Source organism: Vitis vinifera, chromosome 4, assembly GCF_030704535.1.
Source record: "Vitis vinifera cultivar Pinot Noir 40024 chromosome 4, ASM3070453v1".
NCBI lineage: Eukaryota > Viridiplantae > Streptophyta > Magnoliopsida > Vitales > Vitaceae > Vitis > Vitis vinifera.
In genome coordinates, this window is record NC_081808.1 from 5,539,703 (window position 1) to 5,560,415 (window position 20,713).

The window sequence follows — 20,713 nt, forward strand, 5'->3', positions numbered from 1 at the left end:
TGATGATTAATAATTTTACGTTTTCTTGGATACTTTGTAATTTTCATTGCGAGACTTCGTTGTTTTTCTTCTATGTGAGACTCCTAGAAGGCCTTAGTGAGACTATAAGGTTCTTGTATCTTTTTCTTTTTATCTTCTCTCTCTTTATTTTATTTTATTTTGCTATGATACACTTTATCCTGTGTTCTTCTCCTTAAACCCTAAAAGATAGACATCCTAGCCTACCTATTTGATTGTAGATAACCATCCTAGGGTTGTCCAACATCAATACCTCTCAACATTATTCAACTTGATATGTAGATCAAAAGGGTTAAAATAATAATGTTGAGTTGTTTTGATGTTTATTGGAGTGTACTTCTTTTCTTTTTTTCATTTTTATTAGGTTTTGTAATTTAGGGATGGATTTCTCATCCTTCTCTTGTAATCTCTTAGTTTTTATGATTTTGTTTCTGATTATTTTTATTTTATTTTAAAAACCAATGGATATGTTTATATATAGGGGTGTGTGTGTGTGTGTAGTATACATATGAAAGAAAAGGAGTGAAACATTTGATGTCTCTTGTTGAAGATTTTTTGCCTCCTTGGGCTTTAATTAGTGTTTGTTATGTTTTGCTCTTAGATTTACATAATCTGTTTTGGTTGCTCAGCTTGTATGACTCCTTGTCAAGGGGTTTCTATTATTATTTGATCAAATTTGTATGTTCTGGAAGGATGTCTTGTTCTTCTTGATCTTTTTATTAATAGAAAATATCTAGTGTGCTTCTTCTTTTAAAAAAAAGGAAAAAAAAAGGAACATATACAAGAATTCAAATATTTAATTCGTGTATGAAGAAACATATACAAAAATATATACTTCTAATTTTCCTATAAAAAAAACATGTAGAAAATTGTGTTTAGGAATTTGCCTATCAGATAAATATGTGTAGTCTATCAAGGAAATCAAAAGAAAGAAAGAAAGGAAAGAAAGCAAGAAAGAAACTGGATTTGTCTGTGCATGTTGAATTGAGGTTTGCTTCTTTTTGTGCTTCTTGTATGTATTTGGAAAGAGAGGAATCTTGGGAATTTTTAGGGTTTGGTTCATTCAGATCTGGGATTAAAGCTCTTAGACTTTGTGTGCCAAATTCTGGGTCCTATGGGGAGTGATGATGTCTCTTCCTTAAATTTCATTGCCAGCTCAGGCGGAGGTTAGGTTGCAGTAGGGCCTTCTTTGTTGTTGTTTTTTATTTTTCCTAATTTAAATACACCAGCAAAGTTATTGATTTGCAGGTTGATGCTTCAATTTTGTAAATCGCCAGGTTTAAGCCTTCTATGAGCATCATTTAAAAATAAATTGAGTTATGCATCATTTTAAAATGACTTGAGTACTAAAATAGGGTAAGATGGGTGTTCCCTAGTTTTCTTCCTATTTACTAGAACAAAGATAAAGAAAAATGTTTCAGTGTCTGAAATCCAGATGCAACAGCCCGTTTTCTTCTTCTTCATCATTATTTTCCCCCTTTTTTGGCAGAGGCACTTATTAGGAAACAAATTCTGATTGTTATTTTATTTTATTTTTCAAATCATTTGAGGCAACTTTTATTTTCATTCTCATTGAATAATTTTTCTGTTTACCTCAGAACTTGTAGTGCCGACTTAAATGCACTAACTATCATACATGTGAATTACCTGTTACAAAGTCACTAAAGCTGGTTGTTATATTTTCAGAACAATCTGGATGAACTTTTCATGCTCATGCACTTCCTTGATGCTGGAAAGGTCAGTATTGTGAAGCTAGTGTTAAACAAATTAGGTTTTTTTTTTTTTTTCAATATTGGTAATGAATTAAAAGCCATTCACTAAGTATATAATTTTTTAATACTTGCAGTTTGGAAGTTTAGAGGAGTTCCAGGAAGAGTTCAAAGATATCAATCAAGAGGAGCAAATTTCAAGGCTTCATAAAATGTTGGCTCCCCATCTTCTTAGAAGTATAAATCTTAAACTTTCGAGTAATCCTATTTCATTTCATTCACTGGTAGTTCAGCTTGTCAACATAACTTGTTTGATCTTTGGGCAACATTAACTAGATATGCTTGTGCTGTTCACTGATTTCTAATTTTTTTCTCCTTTCTTGTTACTTATCCATTTCATCATCCTCTTTGTGGCTTATTCTATAAATAGTTTTTTTTCTAGATTGTCCAACATATATTTACCATAAACAACAGATATATGATGGTTGCAGAATCATAATGCTGAAAAGGTATAAACAATTTTTATGCAACTGCAGGAGTGAAGAAAGATGTCATGAAAGAACTGCCTCCTAAAAAGGAGCTCATTTTACGTGTTGAATTAAGTAGCAAGCAGAAAGAATATTACAAGGCCATTCTGACTCGTAACTATCAGATCCTAACTCGTCGGGGTGGTGCACAGGTAAGATACATGACTCAGTGGATTCTTATTATCTTATAATGACCTATGATGTTAACTGTCGTTTATTGTCCCGTAAATCAGATCTCTCTTATAAATGTGGTTATGGAATTGCGCAAGCTCTGTTGTCACCCTTATATGTTAGAAGGAGTTGAACCAGATATTGAGGATGCAACTGAAGCTTACAAGTAATTTTGTACATTTTTTATATTAAATTTTCCTTTTGTTTACTGTTTGAAAATACCTGTTTTGCTTACAGGGAGCAGTGAATTTGTTCTGTTCTTTCATGTTATCTTTGGTGTCCAGAAACTGATCTACTCATTTGAGCTGAAATTAGTAGTTATTGTTGTGCTTTTTTGTTGAAAGGAGTTTTCTGACAATTCAGATGTATTAAAGGATTAGCTTTTTGACTTGGATGAAATTATGTTTCTATGTTCTAACGATTGACATCTTTTCCCTGCTTTTGTATGTTTCTTTACTAATTTACAGACTACTGCTGGAATCTTCTGGGAAATTGCAACTGTTGGACAAAATGATGGTGAAGCTTAAAGAGCAAGGACATAGGGTTCTTATATATTCACAGTTTCAACACATGCTGGACTTACTCGAAGATTACTGTACTTATAAGGTATGAATGTGAAGCTAGATTATTCTATATTATTCAATGTTCGTATATTGTCTGTGACTGAATTAGTTGAAGCTTTTTTCGTATGTGGAAATTTGGTTTGATGTATTTTCATAATCTTTTTGTTTTTTGATCAGAAATGGCAGTATGAACGGATTGATGGAAAGGTTGGCGGGGCGGAAAGACAAGTTCGAATAGATCGGTTTAATGCAAAGAATTCTTCAAGATTTTGTTTCTTACTTTCTACTAGAGCAGGTGGTTTGGGAATAAACCTTGCAACTGCTGACACAGTTATAATATATGACAGGTGATATATTTGTGTTCTAGAATTTTTTCTATGTTCTTACGTCTTGCATTGACTTTTTGTGGAAAAAGCAGCATAGTAGGTACATGGTGGTAATAAAAGTTGAAAAACCAAATCTCCAGTAGGGTAACACCTACAGGGGGGTGAATAGGTGTTTTTGACTCTTAATAGCCCCAAAGTTTTTAGTTTTTAATCCAATTAATACCTTAGAGAGTATTGGAAAGATTAAAAGTAAATTAACACAAGACACAATATTTTTTATGTGGAAAATTATCTATAAAAAAAAAAAATATTTTTATGTGGAAAACCTCCACACAAAGTGCGGAGATAATAAACAACGGGGCCCGAGATCTCAAATCAATGATCCACTATTTGAGAAAGTAGTACACAAATATTGAGAAAGAAGAAGATAGAGAAAATATTATTATTTATTCTCATTGATGATGAAGAATATTTATATACAAATATACTTAAATTCTACTTTAATTCAAACTCTATTTCTTACTCTAATTCAAAGTAATAGTAGACTTCTACTTTAATTCAAACTCTATATTCTACTCTAATTCAAATTAATAATAAATAGATAAATACTAATATTTAAATTAAGGATAAACAATATTCCTAAATTCTTGGCACTCTCCCTCAAGTCGATGCATAGATATCTATCATGCCTAACTTGTTTGTTAGATATTAAAAAACTGGTCTATGAAGTCCCTTAGCTAGGATGTTAGCTAGTTGTTGGGTTGTTGGAACAAATGATATGCCTATAATACCAGCTTTAAGTTTTTCCTTTATGAAATGTCCATCAATCTCCAAGGATTTAGGCGACTACAGGCCAATCAGCTTGCTTGGGGGCCTTTATAAACTATTGGCCAAGGTGCTGGCCAATAGGATCAAAAAAGTTATTGGCAAGGTTATATCTCCTGATCAGAATGCGTTCATCAAAGGGAGACAGATTCTTGATGGTTCCCTAATCGCAAATGAGGTGATAGATTCGTGGCAAAAGAGGGGAGAGAAAGGTATAGTTTGTAAATTGGATATTGAGAAGGCGTATGATAGCATCAATTGGCAATTCTTGCTAAAGGTCATGCAAAAGATGGGCTTTGGATCAAAATGGATAGGATGGATGTGGTACTGTATCTCCACTGTCAAATACTCAGTGCTGGTGAACGGGGTCCCAGCTGGTTTTTTCTCAAGCACGAAAGGTTTAAGGCAAGGGGACCCCCTTTCCCCCTACTTATTTATCATGGGAATGGAAGTACTAAGTGTGCTTATCACTAGGGCTGCTGAAGGGGGATTTATCAAGGGCTGCAGAATTTGGAGAGATAGAGAGCAAGCTGTTAAAGTTACTCACCTTCTTTTCGCGGACGACACAATTATTTTTTGTGAAGCCAAGAAAGAGGCTCTCTTGCATTTGGGCTAGGTCCTTTTTTGGTTTGAAGCTGCCTCTGGACTGAAGATTAACTTGGACAAAAGCATGGTTATTCCGGTAGGGGAGGTGGATGGGGTGTTGGATATGGCGGCTGAAATTGGGTGTAGGGTGGGGCAACTCCCTACTGTTTATTTGGGATTGCCTCTTGGGGCTCCAAATAGGGATGTTTCCGCTTGGGATGGGGTGGAGGAGAGAACGCGGAGAAGGCTATCCCTTTGGAAACGTCAATATCTATCCAAAGGTGGTAGACTCACTCTTATAAAGAGTACGATGTCCAGCTTCCCCTTGTATCAAATGTCGATTTTCCGTATGCCTAAATCAGTGGCAAGAAGGATTGAAAAACTTCAAAGAGATTTTTTGTGGGGCGGAGCTAACGGGGGGACTAAGAGTCATCTGGTTAAATGGGAGGCGGTGTGTGTGGAAAAAGAGAAGGGAGGATTGGGGCTAAGGAAAATTACTATCTTGAACAAAGCTCTCCTAGGCAAATGGATTTGGAGATTCGTGTGTGCTAAGGAGGAGCTTTGGAAAAAAGTGCTTGAGGCCAAGTATGGGAAAGAGGAGTTTGGGTGGAGGACAAGGAAGGCAAACGGGGCGTTTGGTGTTGGAGTTTGGAAGGAGATCTTGAAGGAATCCACTTGGTGCTGGAAAATATGGGGTTTAAGGTGGGAAAAGGTAGTAGAATAAGGTTTTGGACTGATCTTTGGTGCGGTAACAGTGTGCTGTCCCAAGACTTCCCGAATCTTTTTTCCATGGCTGCCCATAGGAATGTCACAGTGGAGGAATGCTGGGATCAGAATACGGGTCAAGGAGGGTGGATCTTAGGGCTATTAAGGGACTTGAATGATTGAGAGGTGGGCTTGGTGGGCAATATTCTAGCCGTGTTGAGGGATTATAGTGTTACTATGGAAGACGATGCGGTTTGTTGGAAGAAGGGTGAGGACGGGCTGTTTAAAATCAAGTATGCGTATAATGTGTTGGCAAACTCTCATGGGCTGGATTTCCCTCATAGCAATGTTTGGGTGGGCAAAGTCCCAACCAAAATTGCCTTTTTTGCTCGGGAAGCTACTTGGGGGAAAGTCCTCACGTTGGATAGGCTGCAAAGAAGAGGGTGGCATTTACCTAATCGATGTTTTTTGTGCGGGTGTGAAGAGGAAACGATCAACCATATATTAATTCATTGTACAGTGGCAAAAGGGTTATGGAATATCATTCTTGCGTTGTGTGGTGTGCAGTGGGTCTTTCCAAATTCTGTAAAGGAGGTCCTTAGTAGTTGGAAAGGCTCTTTTGTGGGGAGGAAAAGAAAAGAAGTGTGGAAGGCCATCCCGTTATTCATTTTTTGGAATATATGGAAGGAGAGGAATAGGCTAGCTTTTAAAGGGGGGGTGTTGGATTGTCAGAAATTAAAAACGTCTCTTGTATACCTTATTTGGGGTTGGGCTAAAGTGTACATTAACATGGAGTCGAAATCCCTAATAGGTTTCTTGGAGTGGTTAGCCTCCAAGTAGGGCCTGATTCGTTTTGTTGTTTTTTGAGGGTTGGTAGCTTTGTATACTTCCTGTATGCCTTGAGGCTATAGGCCGTTTTATATATATCATTTGCTTATCAAAAAAAAAAAAATGTCCATCAATCTCCACATATTTAGTCCTATCATACTGAATTGGATTATGTGCAATACTAATTGCAGCTTTATTATCGCAATAAAGCCTCAAAGGGTAAATAATTGGTTGTCTCAACTCTTTTAGGACATGCTTAAACCACAACACTTCACAAACCTCGTGTGCCATCACTCTAAATTCTGCCTGCGCACTACTCCTGGCTACCACACTGTTTTTTACTCCTCCAAGTAATCAAATTTTGCTAGATAAACATGCAATACCTTGAGGTCGATCTTCTATCAGTTACTTAACCAACCCAGTCTGCATCTATGTGTACTTCAACTCCCTGCTGCTCATTCTTCGTAAAAGATAGTCCTTTTCCGGGTGTATTCTTCAAGTATCTTAAAATTCTATAAACTACTTCAAGATGTACTTTAAAAGGTGAATGCAGATATTGACTTACCACACTAACTGGAAAGGTAATATCCAATCAAGTGTGAGATAGGTAAATCAACTTACCGACAAATTTTGGATACCTTGTAGTATCCATTGCAACCTCAATCTCTACTTTTTCGAGCTTTACATTGGAATCTATAGGAGTATCCGAAGGTCTATAACCACTCATTCCTGTTTCCTTTAGGAGATCAAGAATATATTTTCGTCCTAGATCTTTAATTTCAAATTCAGCAGCTAGACACTTATTCAAATGATTCATATCTCAACTATATTATCTTTAGTTAGAATAATGTCATCCACATAAACTATTAAGATTGTAACTTTAACTTCTAGAGAGTATTTCAGAAATAGGGTGTGATCTGTTTGTCCTTGACAAAAGCCTATTTTCTTCATAGAGCGGGTGAGCCTTTCAAACTAAACCCGAGGAGATTGCTTAAGGCTATGTAATGACTTTTGTAATTTACAAACCTTTGAGTCAACCCTTTTATCAAAGTCTAGAGGTACATCCATGTACACTTCCTCCTTTAGGTCTCCATTGAGAAAAACATTTTTAACATCTAGTTGTTGTAATGACCAATTCAAATATACAACAACTGATAAAAGAAATTTGACTGTATTTAATTTTGCAATGGGAGAAAAAGTTTTTGAGTAGTCAATCTCACATGTTTGTGCAAATCCCTTCGCAACAAAACATGCCTTATACCTTTGTAAAGAACCATCAGAGTTATATTTGATAGTGAACACCCACTTGCAACCAATAGTAGTCTTCCCTTTAGGTAAAGTTACCACTTCCCAAGTCTTATTCTTCTCAAGGGTCCTCATTTTCTCAAGAACAACCTCCTTCCACTCTGGAATTTTTAGAGCATCTTGTACATTCTTCGGAATTTCTACACTAGAAAGTTGAGAGGTAAATGTGACCACGGAAAATGACAAATTCTTATAAGACACAAAATTGGACATAAGATGTTTAGTACAAGACCTAACACCTTTTCGAAATGCAATAGGGACATCAAGATCACTACGAGACTCTTCATGATTAATATTGGAAGAAGAACATGGTTTAGATGGAGGCTTACCTTTCTTAAGTGGTGAGATTAGACCTGTTCTTGGGACATATTCATGGCCTTGTTGTAAAGTAGGTTCCTCCCTCCTTTAAATACAGTTTTTCCTTGTGTAGACACAAAGCTCTTGATTGTTTTTATTTGTACATTCATCGGATTTAGTATTTTCATGATCTTGATCATGTGTTGGCATTAAGGCGAGTTGTCCAACATTTTCTATAGTTAGATCATTTGTTCCCAAAATTTGTCTACTACCAATTGATTCATCAAGCACGAGTGGTTGTTTTCTGTTTTTTTGGAGATTTTTCTAGGAATTTTCTTAGAGTTTATAATTGTTATTGAACTAACAAACTAACGATGGTTGGAACGGTGGCTGGTCTAACTCAAACACCTTACTAGGAATCAAATCTACACTTTTATTGATAGGTAAAGACAATTTGAATTGAGGAAATGTCAAAACAGGGGGCGCACCCTACGTATACATGTAGTATACAAAAAGAGCCAAAACAAGGCTACAAAAAGAAAGAAAAAACCTAGAGAGATAAAAAACTAGCCACCATGCCTATCACCTAAAAATTTCAGAAAAGAGGGAAAGTCTAAATCCAAAAACTGTTGAGACCACTCTAGAAGAGAATGGAAAAAGAGGTTTCTCAAACATTGGTCTGACAACTCTTCTTTTTGGAACGTTCTTTGGTTATGCTCTCTCCAAATACACCAAGAAAGACAAATAGGCACCAATCTCCAAACTAGTCTCTTCTTCTTCCCTAGCCCCTTAACTTTCCATTCCAGAAGTAGATTTCTCACTGAAGCTGGGAACACCACACTAGTCCAAAAGATGATAGAAACAAAGTCCATAGCTCCCTTGTCTTACCACAATGAATCTAAATGTGGTCCACCGATTCCTGAGTGTCTTTACAAAGGCTGCACCTATTGAACCTGGACTAACTCCTCTTCATTAACATGTCTACTATTAAAATTTTTCCTCAAACTGCTTCTCAAGCAAAAAAATGAGTTCTAAGAGGGGCATACAAACCCCAAATCTCCTTGGCTAGAAATAAAAAGCTATTCTCAACCCTTAAAGACCTATAATATGATTTGACATTAAACTTTCTCCTCCCATCGATCTTCCAAACTAAGGAATCCTCCCCTTCTTGAACCTTTACTTATTCTCCCCCTAAGGATGATCAGGATTAAAATAGGGCTTTTTGACATCCATTGTTACAAACATTCTTTTAGTAAGTGGATCAAAGCATTTATACCCTTTTTGTGTTGAAGAATATCAAATATGCATTTGAATGCTCTAGTATCAAATTTTTCACAGTTATGATTATGGACATGAATGAATGTGGTGCAACAAAAAAAAATTTCAAAGGTAAATTCGTTGAAATCCATGAAGTAGAAAAACACGTGTTGAAGAAATCAAGTAGAGTTTGATATTTTAAAACCTAGTAGGCATCCTATTGATCAAATAGGTGGCGGTTAAAATAGCTTCACCTCAAAGATATTTAGGAACTTTTGTTGAAAAGATGAGTGATCTAGCAACTTCTAAAAGATGTCTACTCTTTCTTTTTGCCACTCCATTTTGTTGAGGTGTATCAACCCAAGAACTTTGATGTATTATGCCATTTTCCAGAACTTTGATGGTAACATAGATTTTGGAAACAAAAGTAATAGATTACAAAACAAATAAAAGAAGTCTAAGAGTCCTTATCCACCTAGGAAGCAATGGTGGTAGAGGTGCAAAACTAGTGGTACCATGAGACATAAGCTAGGAAGCAATGGAAGTTAGTTGCCCCTCTATGCTATAAAATCAAGCATCCACCTCATGATGATAGGCATTTGTATGCGTAAGGAGCTCTCGATGGTGATCATCCACACGAGTCCCGAATGCATCAACCTGCAAGTAGAGCTTATCCAATGAGTCCATCACTCCTTGAAATGAAAGAGCATCTAGTGTAGAAGCTCTCGGGGTCGGGGTGGGGGGGGGGGTGGAGCTTGCACACCCTCAATTATAATGCCTTCTTAGAGTGGGCTAAGGAAAATTAGGCTCATGCACAGGAGGATCTTGTGCCATGGCATGTATCTCGGTCTCCTCCTGAGCGGCCTTGACCAGTGACGAGGCTCACATGCTTGGACCACAAACTCTCATCAATGAGAGCACACAACCTAGGTGTACCTAAGGTCTGATCAATCTCAAACCCAATGTCCACCAATAAATGGGAGATAATCATCGCAAATGGGAGGCTATCGGGAAGAGCAGGATCACGTAAGGAAGCCAAGAGGTTTAGAATGATTTGGGCAATGTCCAGTTGTACCCAGTCAATATAGCATGTATGAAACGGACCACAAGGTGTCAAATCTAGGTCTAATGGGTGGAAGGATAAAAGGTATACAAGAAAAACATAGCAAGGACCTATTCTGACTTGGTGAAGTTAGCAATAGATATGTGTACAGATACAGGACGAGGCTCGCCATATAGAGAAGACAGGATGGCAGCAAGCTTGAAATGGGTGAGGGTTTGGACCTTAGCTGAGATGCTAGGAAGGTGATCAGATAGGGTAGGCATACGAGGACATGATGAATGGACTTAGTAGAAACCATAGAAGTTTAGCCATACATCAAGACTTGAAACATGACCCCTTTCACGACAGAGTGGATGTATGTGTAGAACATTCAAATATAATGGGGGTAAGCAACCCTGCAAATCGAAGAAAAGGGCTCCCAACCCCATGCTTTAAAAAAATAGGAAGCTCGATATCTCAAAAAGCGTGAAAGTTGGTACCACACTATATCTCTACCCAACGAAAACTGAGAAGATACTTGAAAAAAAAAAAAAAAACTGAACTGTTGGGAAGGCTCAAAAAGTAGTCCTGGACTCTCCTAAGAAGTTAGAAATGTGAAAAGACAACATGCTAAGAAATAGTTAAGATACATGGACATGCTAAATAAGGAAAAGGGATTCCTACTCCTCCAACTGATGAAAAGTTTGATAAACACAACATAGCAAGAAACAACAGATTAGCAAAGGACAACCAACAGAATTTCTAGATATCAAAATGCTACAAATTACAAAAAACCTAACATCATTATGGGAACAGAGATCCCTGAGCCCTTTAAGGATCTGGATCTGGAATAAAGTCCACTAAGGATCTAAATCCTAATGAAGTCCCATAAGGATGTAGCTCCCCTCTTAGCAAAACCATTGGGCACCTGGTTAACTGACTTGTGATTACAACTATGTGAAGACGCCAAGTTTCTCATGTTACTTATCAGTATAATGTGTTCAAATTTTGTGTTTCATTAATTATGATCTATTTATTCACTGGACATATACTTTCCTTTTCTAGTGATTGGAATCCTCATGCTGATTTGCAAGCAATGGCTAGGGCTCATCGACTTGGGCAAACCAACAAGGTAAAAGTTTGTCCTCTAGTTAGCAAGCTGTTATTCTTGTTGATTGCTTTAATATGAGAAGATCGGTTTACTAATTTCTTCTCATGTTGCAGGTACTGATTTATAGACTCATAACAAGGGGGACCATTGAAGAAAGGATGATGCAAATGACTAAGAAGAAAATGGTTTTAGAGCATCTTGTTGTTGGGAGGCTCAAGGCTCAAAACATTAACCAGGTAGATAATTCTCATTCTCCATCATCATCATTACCTTTTGGCACTTTCACTAATCCATTAGAATTCATATACTTCTCCTGAAGTTCTTTTACTACCTTTTTTATTAGGAAACAGAGTACCAACATGTTTCTTCTTTCCAGAAATAAGAAATGAAAAGGAAATGTATGTGACTGAAGACAATCTTATAATTCCTGTCTCCAAATTGTTATCAGGAAGCAGGGGATCTATGATCATTGAATATTCATCTCTCTTTCTATGAGCAATTATGCCATTTTTCCTTTATGTGCAGATTGGTACATTTAAGACTGCTGTTTGTGTTCTATAGAATCATGTTTTTGGATCTCTTTCCAGTGTGCCTTAGTACATGCTATTGCATATAACTAGGGAAATTTGGGGAATTTTATTGCTGCATAAAGATATAAAAAAGCTGAGCTGCTTTTAAAAAAAATGTTTTATGGTACACAATAGTCATTTTAAGTTGTGCATATTCATTTTGCTTGGATGCATTGATTGGCTCTTTGAGAGATGCTCATCAATTTTGGTTATAGATTAGTATGCATTTCCTGGGGCATTTTGTGATAAAAGTTTTATGTAAGTTAAAGACTATTCCTAATCTTGAATAATTACATTAAAGAATTGATTAATATTGTAAAATGATTTTTATTCGAGTTTAGGAAGAGTTAGATGACATCATAAGGTACGGGTCAAAGGAGCTATTTGCTGATGAGAATGATGAAGCAGGAAAATCCCGCCAAATTCATTATGACGATGCTGCAATAGATAGGTAAACTATGTTTTTCTGCCATAATCTTCATTGCTTCGACATTTATTAAGTTAGCCTCAAGATTTGATCCTTGGGTTTCTCCTTTTATAGATTACTTGATCGAGAACAAGTTGGGGATGAAGAGGCTACATTGGACGATGACGAAGATGATGGGTTTTTAAAAGCATTTAAGGTAGTTTATCTCTTTAACCATCATCTGTATCCACAGTAGCAAGCAAATGCCCTCTAGTTATTTGCACCAAGCATGATTCCTTGTTCAAGCGAGTTGCATGCTTGATTTCATACTGTTGGTTTTTTTTTTTTTTTTTTTTTTAAATTTATTTTATAAACAATTCATTTCATAGAATTGCACAAATATATACAAAAAAGAAAAGGAGTTGTGCTTCTCAAAAACCAAAAACTGACACACAAAAAGGAGAGAAGTGTGGAGAGGGGAGTATGTGAGGAAGGACTAGTAGCAGCAACACTACCAGAAAACCTAATACTAAAGAACTGTGAGGTTAACTAGTCCTATTACTCAAGGACTAGTAGTAGTCTCTAATTGGGAGGCTCCACACCTAACTAAAAGGTCTGCTAACCAATTGGCTGTGTGAGGAATTCAATTGAAAGAACACCTCAAAATTCTGGCATTGTCAACAACTTGAAGCAATCTTCTTCATACTTCTAAGGGTCTTTTCATTTGACACCCAAGAAATGACAATAGTAGAATTTCTCTGCACTATGAGGCTGGACAGGTCCAGAGATCTAGCCAAAAGCAATCTTCCCCGAAGGCCTGAATTTCTGCATTAATAGTCAATCCAGAATGGCAAGTTTAGAGAAGGCTTTTATTGCACTACCATCATGCCCCCTAATAACCCTACCAATCCCTAGCTGACCCGGGTTACCTGAAGAACAATCATCAAAGTTAAGCTTGAATGTTCAAACTGGAGGGAGATTTCCATTCAGCTGGCACCTCCAATACATTCTTCCTGGATGAATTTTCATACTGGAGGGAGATCATATCTATCACACTCTTGAAAGGAACTCGATCCATCTCTGCAAGCCTAAATTATCTGTGACAATGCAAAAAGGACTAGGTGATGAATAAAGAGATGATCCACCGCTGCAGTCTAGGCACAGAACATTCTGGTCTGGGCAGAAGGCCTTGCAAAAGAAATCATTGTATCTGCTGTTGCATGAGAGCACTATCATCCATAATCATCGCATAAAATCTGTGTTCAAAGATTAAAGTGCCATAATTGCTCAACTGGGGGCATATTTATTTCTCCATCATCTATTCTTGCTATAGTCAGAGCACTAATATAAAATGTGTGATTCTTATTTCCTCCATTATATAGGCTATAATATAGCATTATGTTATTAAATCTTCTAAATAGATTCCATTTTTGAGCATTCTTAATGTTGAATAAAATTAATTAAGCAGTTTTACATAGACTACCTACAAATGAGGTAGCTCTTCTTTTACTTTATGAAATAGGGAATGGCGGAATCCTTGATTAGCAACGCAATTGTTCTGTTTTTGTATGTCCAGGGGGCAAAAGGATACATCCCAAACTTCCCTCTTCTATTCAAGTAACATTTCAAATCAAAATGTTACACATTTTGCCTTAAATCCGATTTTGGTAATGGAAAAAATGTACTTTATAGTTAGAGAAACTCCTATTCCATAGTGTTGACCAATGGCCCATGATCCACCACTAAATGGAACAAGATGTTGGGAAGTCTGAATTATTCTGTTCCTTAGCCTTGCATTGTATAAGGTACATGCATTTTATTTTAGGTTTCTCTAAATCTATTGCAGTGGAAATAATGGCAACAAAAACCATAGCATAGTATTGCAAGTATAGAAGATGCAAAGGGATTTTCTTTGGTTTGGGGTGGGGGAAGGGAAGAAAGATCATCTTATCAGATGAGAGGTTTGGGCTTTGGGAAGACTTCTATGAGAAATATTGCTCTCTTAGGGAAATGGCTTTGGAGGTACCCTAGAGAAAGGAGTGGTCTTTGGCATAAGGTTATTGCAAGTAAATATGGGACACATCCTAATGGATGGGACGCCAACATGGTGGTTAGATGGTCACACAGATGTCCTTGGAAGGCTATTGCTCAAGTTTTCCAGGTGTTTTCCCTTTTTATCCGCTTAGTGGTGGGCAATGAGGAGAGAATTCGTTTCTGGGAAGATCTTTGGTGGGGTAACCAAATTTTGTGTTCTCAATTTGCTGATCTTTACAGAGTTATTTATGTGAAAAACCTCACTGTCTCAAATGTCCTTGACAATTCCTTTCCACTGACTTGGAATTTTAACTTTCGCCGCAATCTTACGGATTCAGAAATTGATCTCTTTCAGAGATTAATGTCCTCCCTTAGTTCTGTGCTTTTCTCTCCTTCTTCGGCAGATTCAAGAGCGTGGTCTTTGTCTTCGTCAAGATTGTTTTCAATGAAATTTTTTTTCTTGGCCTTGTCAAAAGTCTCAAATCCTATATTGTTCCTTCCGGCCAAGTTCTTGTGGAGTTCAAAAGTCCCTTCAAAGGTTAAGGCCCTCGCTTGGTTAGTAGCACATGGGAAGGTAAACACTAATGACAAGTTGCAATTGAGAAGACCCTACAAAGCCCTTTGTCCTCAATGGTGCATTCTTTGCAAAGGAAATGGCGAGTCGATTGACCACCTTTTTCTTCATTGTCCCGTTACCATTGGACTCTGGCACAAGTTGTTCAATCTAGCAGGGTTGGTTTGGGTCCCTCCAAGGAGTCTTGAGGACATGTTGGTTATTACATTTAAAGGCTTGGGGAACTCATTAAGAGGCAAGACACTTTGGCAAATTGCTTGCCTTACCTTGATTTAGATGGTGTGGCAAGAGAGAAACAATAGGATCTTTGAGGATAAAGGGAGAACGGAAGAGATGTTATGGGATTTGATTCGGTTTTATTCTTCTTTATGGGCTTCTTGTATTGAAGCTTTTAGAGGAGTTCCTCTAAATGTTTTACAACTCAACTGGATTGCGATGCCAGTTTATCAGATGTCGTTATTCCGTATGCCCATGTCCGTGACTAGAAGATTAGAAAAATTGCAAAGAGAGTTCTTATGGGGGGGGGGTCTCATGGAGAGGAAAATTCATCTGGTAAAGTGGGGGGTGGTGTGTGGGGATAAAGAAAATGGGGGGTTGGGAATAAGGAAGTTTACTATTATGAATAAAGCGCTTCTTGGCAAGTGGATTTGGAGATTCGCTTCAGATAAGGAGGCTCTTTGGAAACATGTGCTGGAAGCAAAGTATGGTCAGGAGGGTCATGGTTGGAGGACCAAGAAGGCTGTGGGTGCGTGTGGTGTGGGGGTGTGGAAGGAGATTTTAAAGGAAGCTGATTGGTGCTGGGATAAAATGGGGTTCAAGGTGGGGAAAGGCAATAAAATCAGTTTCTGGACTGATGTGTGGTGCGAGGAATTAGCGCTGTCTCAAAGGTTTCCGCATCTTTATACCTTGGCAGCCGATAGAAATGCAAAGATTGAAGATTTATGGGATCAGAATGTTGGGGAAGGCGGCTGGAATTTGCGTTTCATACGGGATTTCAACGATTGGGAGGTGGAGCTGGTAGGGGAGTTGCTCCAAGCGCTGAGAGGTGTTAGGATATCTTGGGAGGATGACTCTGTTTTTTGGAAGAGAGGGGGAAGCGGTAAGTTTAGAGTGAAGGACGCGTACAGCTGGTTGGATAGGCCTATGGATGGCAACTTTCCGAAAAACAGGATTTGGGTGGGAGGAGTCCCAACTAAAATCATGTTTTTTACGTGGGAAGCGACTTGGGGAAAGATCTTGACTCTTGATAGGCTACAAAAAAGAGGTTGGCAGCTTCCGAACAGGTGTTTTTTGTGTGCTTGCGATGCGGAAAGCGTGGATCACTTACTTATTCATTGTACAGTGGCTAGAGAGCTTTGGGATTTAGTGTTGGGCTTAGTTGGGGTCAAATGGGTGTTTCCTAAAACTGTAAAGGAGGTGTTATATAGTTGGGGAGGTTCTTTTGTGGGAAAAAAAAAGAAAAAATTCTGGAGTTCCATTCCATTATTCATTTTTTGGATGGTTTGGAAGGAAAGGAATAGATTAGCTTTTAGGGGGGGGGGGGGGGTTTTAGCAATTCAGAGGTTCAAATATTCTTTTGTTTGTTATATCTGGGGTTGGGCTAAGTTGTATATGGAGGAGAAGCCGTATTCCCTGTTAGATTTCCTGGAGTGGATAGCTTCCAGTTGAGGGGTGGTTTGTTTTTTGGTTTTTGCTTGTTTTTGGCCTTTGCTGCCTGGTATACGTCCTGTATACGTTGAGGTTTTTGCCTCTTTAATGAATTGTGTTTACGTATCAAAAAAAAAAAACTCAACTGGATTGCGGTTTGCGCTTCAAAAGTTTGAAGATTGTTGGGGTTTCTCTTTGTTTTTAGAGTTCTATTGTTGGGAGTTTTCTCTTTGTTCAATTTGTGTAGGAAGGACCTCTCATCATTCCCTTGGTTTTTTCTCTTTCTTTTGTATCTTTTCTTTCTCCTGTATCTTTTCTTCTATTAATATATTATTCTTCGTTTCTGATCAGAAAAAAAAAAAAAAAAACCATAGCATAGTATAAATCTAGACAAGAAGAGGCCATACCTTTGATTTGGATGTTTTCAAACCAATTCCAATTCGATGGTGATGTTGTAGAAGATTTTGCAACTGTAGAAATCTCTCTGGACAAGACTCTTGATATGAGAAAAGGTTGGGCTTTTCTCCCTAGAAGAAGACTAGAGTTTCACTCTCTGGAGGCTTTTTGGAAGAAGATTGTAAAAGTTTAGGAAACCCTATCCCCAAGAGGTGTATATAGGGCTCCTAGTGGGCTTAAGTAACTTGAGTTCAAATTAGGCTTGGGTCACCTAATCTTGCCCACCTGGGTCCTAATTAATTTATTAGACCTATTGGGCTTTAATTAATTAATTAGCCCATACTAGAAAGTCAATTCATAAGATTTAATGCAACCTTACATTTTTACCAAAATGCTATTACGTACATTTATGAACATGAAACTCAAAATGCTTAAAACAAAGGTGTCTCCTTAATCACAACAAAGTGAATGCTCGAGTCTGTGACCTAATATCCATTGCCTATAGATTTCCCATGAACTGGTGTCTACAATCTAATAAGGTAGTGCTATCACTTATCAAGATTACCTCTCCAATTATTGAGTTGCATATCTCACTTAATATGTGATCAATTGACATACTTTAGCTCCAAGGAGCATATGTCAAATTTCCAACAAGGAAATAGTATGATCATAGTCTTCTAGATCACACGTTCTTTAGATTATCCAAGGGGACACACTGTCTCACTCTTATGAGATATGATGGAGCCACTATTGAGAATACCTGTTGCCATCAGCCTCCATCAACAATGACCTAATCCATAAGAATTTATGACCACCTTCGGATTTCACCCATAGGTCAAAGCTGCCCATAGACTTTGACATAAAATCAATATTCTATCAAGATTCAAAGTCCATGCAACATATTAGGTTGGTGAATCATGACAATCGATAACCTTGCGTCATGATTCAACGTAGGTTTTGTCCAATGTGTAATCATACACGCTAGTGCACTTACCATTTTTTTGATAGGAAACGACAACGGAATATATTGATAAAAAGAAGGTACAAAAGAAGGATGAGGAATCCTCCCAGCAAAGAAAAACAAGACTACAAGAAATCAAAAATAAGAAAGTACATAAAGAGAAAAGACACTCTAGTTACACGCCGCTAACCAATCAAGTTGTAGCATGTTAAGAGGAATCCCCTTAAAAACCTTAGAACAAAAAGCCCAAAAAGAGGTAAGAAAACAAATAGAATCCCAAAGATACTCAGAATTCCTTGCTTTGTCCTCGAAAATCCTTGCATTTCTTTCCCGCCACACCACCCACATTAAAGCGATGCACGCATTTTGCCATAAAACAATCCCTCTCTTGGAAGATCCAAAACCATTAAAATTACTAGATAACATGTCAGAGATACTCCTTGGGGAAACCCAATCCATCTTTGCTGATTGAAATAATCTGTGCCACAACCCTATCGTCAAAGAGCAATGAAGGAAGAGGTGATCTACTGTTTCTCCATGCTTCATGCACAACTTACATATGTCAGGGCTAAGTGCTTTGTAGGGTCTTCTCAATTGTAGCAAGTCATTAGTATTAACCTTCTTGTGAGCCACCAACCAGACAAAGGACTTGACTTTAAAAGGGACTTGAGCATTCCAGACAAACTTGGTAGGGAAAATTGTAGGCGACTCAGAATATTGGGATAAGGCCAGAAAGAAAGATTTGACTGTGAAAAGACCTGAAGGAGATAAGAACCAAGATCTCTTATCTGGAACCGAAGATGAAATGTGTAGACGATCTAAAGACTGCATGAGGCCCTCTAGATCTTCTATCTCAGAATCAGAAAGATTTCGGCGAAAAGTGAAATTCCAAGAGAAAGGGCGGGTATAACCAAGAATTGATGAAATAGGAGCATTTTTATCCGTGACTACTCTAAGTAATCTTGGATATTGGACACCCAAAGGTTGTTCCCCCCACCACAAGTCATCCCAGAACCGAATTCTATCCCCATTACCTACCACAAACCGAGTAAACTTGGAAAACTCTTGGTAGACTAGTGCAATGGCCTTCCAAGGACAACGATGAGACCATCTAACTATGTTGTTGACATCCCAACCATTGGAGTGTGATCCATAAATGCTTAAAATCACCTGATGCCATAGAGCAGAACCCTCTCTAGGATATCTCCACAACCACTTCCCTAAAAGAGCGGCATTCCTTATAGATATCTTTCCAAAACCCAATCCCCCTCTCGATTTCGGCTTACATACCACGTCCCAATTAACCAAATGGTCTCTTTTGCCTTCCCCTATGCCTGACCATAAAAAATCTCTTTGCATTCTCTCAATTTTTGCTGCCACAGAGGCGGGAATCTTAAACAAGGAGAGAAAATAACAAGGCATATGGGTGAGACAAGATTGAATGAGAGTAATTCTGCCTCCAAAAGATAAATATGCCTTCTGCCACCCATCTAATCTCCTTGATATCCTCTCAATCACAGGATCCCAAAAGCAACTCGTCTTAGGATTCCCTCCCAGAGGAAGACCCAGGTAAAGTATAGGCCACCCAGAAGCCTTGCAGTCAAGCATCTCGGCCAACCTAGAAAGGTGATTCTGCTCCAGATTAATACCATAGATATTGCTTTTGTCAAGATTAACTTTCAAACCGGAAATATGCCCAAACACTAGCAGGACATTCTTAAGGGTCATCATATCCTCCTCTCGAGAGCTGGAAAAGAAAATGGTATCATCTGCAAATTGTAAGTGGGAAACCCTTGTTCTATTCCTACCCACCTTGAAACCCTCCAAGACGTTTCTCTCCTCAGCTTTCAATAACATCCTACTCAACACATCTGCCACTATAGTGAACAAGAACGGTGATAAAGGGTCTCCTTGTCTTAAACCTCTAGATGCCTTAACCCACCCTTTCGCATTACCGTTCACCAGGACTGCAAAAGAAACCGAGGACAAGCAACCTCTCATCCATTTCCTCCATCTAATACCAAACCCTTTCATCTCCAACACATGATCCAAAAAATCCCAACTCACATGATCATAGGCCTTTTCAAAGTCAATTTTGAATACAACTCCTTCCTCCCCTGATCTTCTTTTCTCATCCACTATCTCATTGGCTATGAGAACTGCATCCAAAATTTGTCTCCCTTGTACGAAGGCTCCTTGAGTAGAGTGGATGGTCTCATGAAGTACCCCTCTTATACGCCCTGCTAACACTTTGGCTATTATCTTGTATAGACTAGTGATCAAACTAATAGGTCTAAAGTCTGAGATTCTCCTTGACATGCTTTTTTTAGGTAACAGAACTATAAAGGAAGCATTGGTGCTTTGATTAATAATTCCGCTCCTATGAAATTCTGTAAACACTTTCACTAGATCCTCCTTTATCACTTCCCAACAATCTTGAAACACTGCTATGGTAAAGCCATCCGGCCCCGGAGCCTTATCCCTGTCCATCTGAAATATAGCCTTAAAAATCTCTTCTTCAGTAAAGGGGGATTCCAACCTAAACGCGCTCTCACCAGATATAGGGGACCAATCTAAGCCTTCCACTCTCCAAGATTCTCCAGAAGGACTCGTGTAGAGCTTTTCGAAGTACCTTAAAATCTCCTCTTTTATGCTCTCTGATTATTCATCATTAGGCCATTTTCATTCTCCAACTCCTTAATGAATTTCCTATTTCTCCTGCCATTGGCCACCTTATGAAAAAATCTTGAATTGCAATCCCCTTCTTTTACCCATTTTACCCTAGCTTTTTGTCTCCAGTGTATTTCTTCCCTCAAAATCAACTCCTCTAACTCCCCTTTTTTTAAAGCTCTTTGGG

The 20,713-nt window shown here is 38.1% G+C and overlaps 1 protein-coding gene across 1 annotated transcript in view; it reads left to right on the forward strand.

Annotated features, from left to right (window-relative positions):
• LOC100261114 (CHD3-type chromatin-remodeling factor PICKLE) overlaps positions 1–20,713 on the forward strand; it is a 68,471-nt gene that overhangs the window by 22,105 nt on the left and 25,653 nt on the right. Inside the window, exons 11-20 of the mRNA XM_002282882.5 lie at positions 1,705–1,755; positions 1,865–1,964; positions 2,264–2,406; positions 2,488–2,591; positions 2,893–3,031; positions 3,166–3,335; positions 11,224–11,290; positions 11,383–11,505; positions 12,180–12,289; positions 12,380–12,461. Of these exons, the coding sequence (XP_002282918.2) occupies positions 1,705–1,755; positions 1,865–1,964; positions 2,264–2,406; positions 2,488–2,591; positions 2,893–3,031; positions 3,166–3,335; positions 11,224–11,290; positions 11,383–11,505; positions 12,180–12,289; positions 12,380–12,461 (1,089 nt within the window). The remainder of the gene's footprint in view (positions 1–1,704; positions 1,756–1,864; positions 1,965–2,263; positions 2,407–2,487; positions 2,592–2,892; positions 3,032–3,165; positions 3,336–11,223; positions 11,291–11,382; positions 11,506–12,179; positions 12,290–12,379; positions 12,462–20,713) is intronic.